The sequence below is a fragment of the Onychomys torridus genome, unplaced genomic scaffold, assembly GCF_903995425.1.
Source record: "Onychomys torridus unplaced genomic scaffold, mOncTor1.1, whole genome shotgun sequence".
NCBI lineage: Eukaryota > Metazoa > Chordata > Mammalia > Rodentia > Cricetidae > Onychomys > Onychomys torridus.
This window is the reverse complement of record NW_023411833.1, coordinates 1-7675: the sequence shown is the minus strand read 5'-3', so window position 1 is coordinate 7675 and position 7675 is coordinate 1. Positions and strand designations below refer to the sequence as shown.

General features: G+C 50.6%; 1 protein-coding gene across 1 annotated transcript; it reads left to right on the top strand.

The window, feature by feature from the left end:
* Positions 1-6402: 6402 nt before the first annotated feature.
* Rsrp1 (arginine and serine rich protein 1) lies at positions 6403-7529 on the top strand. The gene is given in 3 exon segments (XM_036175969.1): positions 6403-6570; positions 6683-6945; positions 6947-7529. Coding segments are annotated over 2 exon segments (639 nt in total). The 5' UTR covers positions 6403-6570; positions 6683-6733; the 3' UTR covers positions 7374-7529.
* Positions 7530-7675: the final 146 nt, after the last annotated feature.

Genomic DNA, 7675 nt, shown 5'->3' with positions numbered 1-7675 from the left:
GTCGGATAACCTGAGTTTGATTCCCCAGACCCCACAGGGTGGATGGAGAGACCCGACTCCTGCAGGTTGTCCTGTCTGAACTCCACACAATATCAACAAAAATAAATAAAAGTGTAATAATAAAAAATTAAAACAAATGGTAAGGGTAAACTGTCTCCTGCCTTCCTCGGTCGCAGAAGACAGGCTTAACTCCAGTATTTCCCACGGTGACCAGAGGGACTGGAAAAGGGCGTCTGGACATGCGCAAACTTGTGGTGGTGGGCGTGACCCACAGACCCCGCCCCAGGAACCGCCCCCCCCGCTCCGATCCGCATGCGCAGTGGCTATGTCCCAGGACGGGAGTCTAGATCAGGCAGTCTCTCTCTCTCTCTCTCTCTCTCTCTCTCTCTCTCTCTCTCTCTCTCTCTCTCTCTGTGTGTGTGTGTGTGTGTGTGTGTGTCTATTTCTCTAATTTTATCGATGTCCCAGCTGAGGATGTTACTACCCTGGGCCTCCACATGCTAAGATGGCACTCTACCAGTGAGCCATAGCCCAGCTCCAAAAGACAGAGCTCCCTTCACCTCTGCCTTTTCTGTGTAGCCCTGGCTGGAACTCTGTCTGTAGACCAGGCTGTCCTCAAGTCACAGAGATCTACCTGGCTCTGCCTCCCAAGTGCTGGGATTAAAGGTGTGCGCCACCACTGCTGGCCAACGACAGATCTTAATGAAACCTTTTAGTTTTTTTCCAGACAGGGTTTCTCTGTGTAGTTTCGGTGCCTGTCCTGGAACTCACTTGGTAGCCCAGGCTGGCCTCAAACTCACAGAGATCCACCTGGCTCTGCCTCCCGAGTGCTGGGATTTAAGGCGTGTGCCACCTCCGCCCGGCTAATGAAACCTTGTAAATGTCTCTTACTAAACCAGCTCTTACTAAAACTTCTACCAAGCTAAGGACTAGAAAGAAGAGCATCAACACCCTTTTCTCTTTGTTGTCTCTACTCCTTTTGACCGTTACTGTCTGTATTAGCCACTTGGCTGTTGCTGTGGTAAATTGCCATGATCAAGGCAATTTATAGAAGAAAGAGGTTATTTCTGCTTATAGAGGGAAGAGTCCATCATGAGGGGGAGGTGACAGCAAGTAGCAGGCTTAGTGGCTTGAGCAGGAAGTTGAGAGCTTACATCTTCAATCACAAGCAAGAGGCAGAGCTTGAGAACTTGGAATGGGACAAGACTTTGTAATCCCACACTCCACCCCCAGTCACACACTTTGTCCAGCAAGGCTGCCCCCACCTGAACCTACCCAAACAGGGCCACTGACTGGGAACCAAATGTTCAAGTGCCCAGGACGATGGGGGACATTTCACATTCTGTTATGCAGACCAATACAACTGAAAGATTTCAGTCCCCGTGCGTGGTATTATATGAGACTATGAAGGAAGCTGTAATCTGCAGTGCCCAGAAAGAGAACTGTACATAGGTCAGACATCCTACAGGCCTGACTGGCTGATCTTTAGCCCCCTAAACAGCCACTTACTGCCATCTCTGTGTTTGATTAGCAATCTTGTGACTAGCAGTTAAAATCCTCTTTGGAGTATACAAATACTAGTTTCAGCCCCACCTGGCCACCCTGCTGTTGAGGTAGCCTCTTAGAATCGTCATTCATCTGTGTAGTTCTGCCGTCCATTGATCTGTCTGTTTGTCCATCTGAACCCTGTCATACCCTTCACCTCCACAGCCTCGGTGGTCTCAACAGTCCTGCACCTTGAGCTGGGAGCTCCACCGGCCCTGAGCTCAGCCCAGCTTGGGCCCTGCAGCTCCAGCAGACCTCCAGTAGGGTTTCATTATCTTCTTCCCACAGAGATGTTCTCTGCCTCCCTATCAGCCTTCTGCTTGCCTCTCATTTGATGTCTCTCAAATGCCTTGGGCTCAGCTATGACCTCTTTAACCCTCTGTGGGCATTCTGTAACTGAAATGTACACACATATAGATTTACTGTGCGCTGTTTGCTGTGTGACTGAAAGTTAATGTTAGTAGTGAAGATTGGCATAACGGAGCTTGTGTTTCGGGCTGGGGAGATAGCTTCGTTGGTACTTGGCGAATTGCTGCCAATAAAACTGGCACAGCTTGTGAATTTAATATTCAACGAGTTCTGACAGCCTGGAAAGGCATAATGTGTCCATGTTTGCTTCTGTTTTATAACACAACGGCAGGTGTGTTGCTGTGACTGTGAGACCAGCCTGCACTATGTGATACCTTTCAGACCAGTCCACACTTCAGCCTGAGATCCTGTCTCCTTCTTACTTTTTCTAATTAAAAGTGTGTAGAGTCTAAGCTGGGCATGACGAGGTTTTAGTCCTAGCACTTAGGAGGCAGAGGCAGCCGGATTTATGTGAGTTCAAGGCAAGCCTGGTCTACAAAGTAAGTTCCAGGACAGCCAGGAATGCAGAAAAACTCAATGTTGAAAAACAAAAAAATGAGACAAAAATAAAATAAAAATGTGTATCTGGTGTCCTCAGAGGTCAGAACCCTCAGATCCCCTAAGACTGGAGTTATGGGAGGCTCTGAGCCACCGTGTGGATGCAGAAAACTGAACTTGGGTCTTTCGGAAAAGCAGCCCATGCTCATAACTGCTGAGGCATCTCTGCAGCACTGCCTCCCTCCCATGGAAGGTTAAACTCTCCCACTCTCACACCTGAATTCACGCTCCAGTTCTCTGAGAAGGGCAAACAGGTGTCTTCCCATCAAAGGGCTATTTATCAACAAGGCCCTTACATTCAGGGATGAGGGAGAGAACAAACACAGAGGTCTAAGTCAGCCACACAGTGGCTCAAGGTCAAACTCATCAGCTCCCTCTGAGTCACGTCCAAGTGTGTGCAGATGTGTCCAAAACGACGAGACTAAACCTCAGCCAATTAAAAGTCTACTAATGTAACTGCTGCCCGTTTAACCAATTATGTCGCTGTCCCCGAAACTCCCCTTAGCTGTGCTTAAAAGGAGCCTGCACGTCCCTCTCGGGGTCATCGCCTTTTTGTATAGGTAAAGGACTCCACATGCATGTGGTATAATAAAGGCTCTGTTCTTACATACTATTGGAGTCTGGTGTCTTTCTTCAGCATCTCCCCGGACCCTACATCCCTTACTTGGGTTTGGTAAAGACAGTGTAGTGCACCATTCCTCTTGGGTGTGGTTCATCCTTTTCCTGAGCACCTAGCAACTCTCACACTTAAATCTTATGTTAAAATCCCTTTCATAAGCTCAGCCTCCCCATCAAATTGGCTCCTCCTGAAGCTCTTTCTGCAGTAAAGTCAAGGATCCAGCTTCACCTGTGAAGGTCTCTGAATCATCTAACCAGTCTGCTTCATCTATGGCTCTGGCTTTTGAAGACCCTGGGATGGATAGCAACAGTAACACCTGCAGCTTTAACTCAGGTTGATTATCCTGAACACAGACACCAGCATTCTGTGTGTGGGGTGTGTGTGTGGGATGGTCCTGCTTACCACTGTTTCAAGAGTCTGTTGACACTCAGAATTCTAACAGTAATTGTTTCTTTTTTCTTTTTTTTTTTTTTTTCCCCGAGACAGGGTTTCCCTGTGTAGCTCTGTGCCTTTCCTGGAACTCACTCTGTAGCCAGGGCTGGCCTCGAACTCACAGAGATCCGCCTGGCTCTGCATCCTGAGTGCTAGGATTACAGGCGTGTGCCATCACCACCCGGTCAGTAATTATTTCTTTTGAGACATAGTCTAATAACACCCAAGCTGGCTTTGAGTTCACTATGGCCTTGAACTCCTGATTCTCCTGTTTCCATTTTCTAAGGGATGACAGGTGTATGCCACTATGTCTGGGACGTCTGGCCACCAGTTTTTCAGGCAAACACTTGATAGATGCTCTGAATTTCCTGCCAAGACCCTACAGTCTCTTTCCGACTCACAAGCAGAAGCCTGGGAGTGCATTCTAAGCAGGCTCACTCCTTTCCCTACCCCATTTGTAAATGGGGAACTAGGTTTCTGTCCGCCACACATCTGCCACACAGCTTCCTGAGAATAGGCAGCAAAAGTCCCTGGGGGGCAGGTGTCTATGGGGCATCTAGAGAATCCTCCTGCCTCTGCCTCAGTGGGGATTACAAGATGAGAAAAAACCATTTCCTAAGAACTTGGGTACTGGCATTACAGGTACATCACTACTTCACAGCCTTTGTAAGGACTTATTTATGGGTTATGAGTGTTTCGTGTTGTGGGGTACCCACCAGAGAAGACTGCTCAGACCTGGGCTTAAGTCAATAGAAAGTATTTATTAACCATCCAGTGATTGATTACACTGGGTGTTTAGGATCCAAGGGTAGCCCCAAACTTTTATTTCTCAGGATGAGCTTTTATAAGTACAAAAAACATATCTTGGGTTGACATACTTCAGTTAACAAGAACAGTTAGCCAGAAACAGAACTACAGAAGAAAAAAAAAGAAAAAAAAAAGGCAATGTTAGTACATTTAGAGACTTCCTCTGAACTATGGACTTTTTTTTTTTTTTTCCTGAGACAGGGTTTCTCTGTGAAACAGTCCTGGCTGTCCTGAAACTCACGCTGTAGACCAGGTGGTCTCGAAATCAGAGAGATCTGCCTGCCTCTGCCTCCCGAGTGCTGGGATGCACAGTGGAATCAAGTGTTCTTTATTGTTAGCATTTTCTCTAGTTCCTGTAGTTTGAGGGTTTTTTGTTTGTTTGTTTTTGTTTTTGTTTTTGGAGACAGGGTTTCTCTGTGTAGCTTTGCACCTTTCCTGGATCTCTCATCGTAGACCAGGTTGGCCGCGAACTCACAGAGATCCGCCTGGCTCTGCCTCCTGAGTGCTGGGATTAAAGTATGTGCCACCACTGCCCGGCTTAGTTTGAGAATTTTTACTGTTGTACAGTCTGTGTGTGAAGTTTCTGGAGGTCAGGGGACAACTTTTGAGAGTCAGTTCTCTCCTTCCACCCTGGGTGGGATTGAACTCGACTCGTCAGTGTTTCGCACTTTTACTACTGAGCCGTCTTGCTGGCCTCCATAAGGCTTTTCATTTCTTCACTTTCCCTGTATACTGGGGAAGTGGGAAGGAGCCGCGGAGAAGAGAGGAGTCTTTCTTTCATCTTTCCACATCATCAATCCACAGCTTTTGTAAAACCCTGCTTAATTTCAAAAAGCCTTAACCCTCTATAATGAAGTTGTTATGTTATTCAGTAATCTTCCCCCACCCACAATTTCCTTTTTTCTTTTCCAGGCGGGGTGGGGGGGTGTTCAAGACAGGTTTCTCGGTGTAGCTTTACGCCTGTCCTGGATCTCACTCTAAAGGCGTGTGCCACCACCGCCTGGCTACTCACAATTATCAAGGTCACGGCTATGCTTTATGACGATGAATGTTTAGAATATGTCCTGGAAATAAGTTTAAAGGTCCTACTCTAATCATTTTTTTTTTTTTTTTTTTTTTTTAGGACAGACGTATTAGGCTGCAGAAACGGCTCATTATTAAGAAGGCTTTTGGTGTGTTACAGAGCCCTCGGGCTGAGGTCCCGGAACCCGCATGCTTGTCGCCCACAACCGCCTGTAACTCTGGTTCCAAGTGATCTGACTTCTCTTCTGACCTCTGTGGGCTCCAGCACCCACACGTTGCACATGCACCGGCCACACACGATTTTATATATTATATATATAATATATATAATTATATATAAAACAGATCTATCAATCGTCATTCTTACTCCTCAAAGTAAGAATGTGGTCCTCTTGGAATTTCTGTCTCGACTCCAATTACCTTTACTAGCTCAAATAAGGAAGTTAAAGCACCCTTTCCATATTAAAACTGCGTTTTCCGAGCCGTGGGTCGTCCCCTCCCAAGCTCCGGACAGCTAGGTCGCAGCTGCTCCGGGGAAGGGCGTTGGGCCGGTCGCCGCGGGCTTCCGCGTCCTTGATCCGCCTGTGGAGCGGGCTAAGTAGTCTGCGACCCCGCCTTTCCCCCAATTTCGAGATCGAAAAGAGGAAGTTAAAAAAAACAACCCAAAACAACAAAGGAAAACAAAGTTGGGCGGGGCGGCACAGGCCCGCAATCCTAGTACTAGGGCAGCAGAGACAGGAGGATTGCAGCGAGTTCGAGGCCTTGACTGAGCTATAGGTAGTTCCCGCCTCAAAAAAAAACAACCCAAAAACCCAAACCCAAGCAATTATCCACCCTACCAACAAAAATCCCTGAAAACAACAAATCCTCAAAATGCCCGGATGTAGAAGGCCGGGAGGAAGTGGGGTGGGGGTGGGGTGGCGTGGCGTGACGGCCTCGACGCGCATGCGCGTCTCGAGGGCGTAGCCCGAAGCAACCGGCGGAGCGCGAATGTCGAGTGGCGATTGGACGAGAGGAGAGCCCGCCCCTCCGCGCTGATGCTTGTGCGCAGGCTCCGCGCTAGGTTCGGGTACTTTCGACGCTGACGTCGGCACTCTGTTCAGTTGGCGTCCGGACTTCGGAGGTGGAGGTGCCCGCGCCCTTAGGTCTGTCCAGGCGAGAATCCCGCCGCCCTCGGTCTCCGGTCCGAGAGGAAGGTGTCCGCTAGGCTTTCCTCGCGAACGCGTCCTCGGTGTAAAGTGAGTCGGGCGGCGCGGTCGGGGGAGGGGGACGGGCTCGGCTCGCCCTTGTGTCTTCGCGCACGCGCTGCGCGCTCCCGCCTCCGGGCTTGACCCTTGCCCCCGGCCGTAGTTCCTAGGCGCCGTGGCGTTTGCGGAAGGAGCGGGTTCCGGGAAGGCAGCCATGTCCTCGGCCGCCGTGTCCAAGTACGTGAACGACATGTGGCCCGGCTCCCCGCAGGAGAAAGCGTCGCCGTCCGCGTCGGGCTCGGGCCGCTCCAGCCGCCTGTCGTCGCGCTCCCGCAGCCGCTCTCCGTCGCGCAGCTCCGGCCCCGACTCGCGCAGCTCCGGCCGCTCGTCGTCGCGCAGCCGCAGCCGGCCGCGGCGGAGCAGGCGGTCGCTGCTACCGAGACGGCTGCTCCGGGCGGCGGCGGAGGCACTACCCGTCGCCGTCTCCCTGCGGCTCCCGGAGCAGGTCGCGCTCCCGCGGGAGGTCGCATCACAGGAGGGCGTACGGCGCGATCACGCGCGGGCGGCGCTTCTACGGCTTCGGCCGCACGGGCTACCCCGAGGATCGCCCCAGGTGGAGGTCCAGGAGCAGGTCGCGCAGCAGGAGCAGGACCCCCTTTCGCCTGACCGAGAAAGGTGGGTCTCGGGGTCGGTCGCCCCCTGGGGTGGTCCTGGCCGGGACCTCTGAACAGGCTGGGTGGACTGACGGCACCGCTCCGCGGAGGGCGCTCTTCCTGCCGGTTGACTTTGGGGCCAGGAATCTTGGGATTTCCTGGCGGGAAAGGGGAGAGTTAATTCCGCTGGTGAGTGGGTAGGACGCACATTCCAGTCCCGGTGTGGTGGTCTGGTAATTAAACGCCACTTAATGGCCTTGCAGGCGCAAAGGAGCCTCACTATCTGTCTAGCCGGCAGTTTCAATACAGCCTTTAACGTGTTAATTACTTAAAGTGGGAAGAACTCAACTTTTTTTTTTTTTTTAATGCGATTTACTGGGGGGGGGGGGGGGACCCTGAATTTTGCCTGCTTTTCCTTTTTCTGTCAGGTGATTTGGTGATTTAATATTTTAAAATAGTGAAGTTTGAGCATGAGTGCTGACAGTGTGTCAATATTTGGTAGT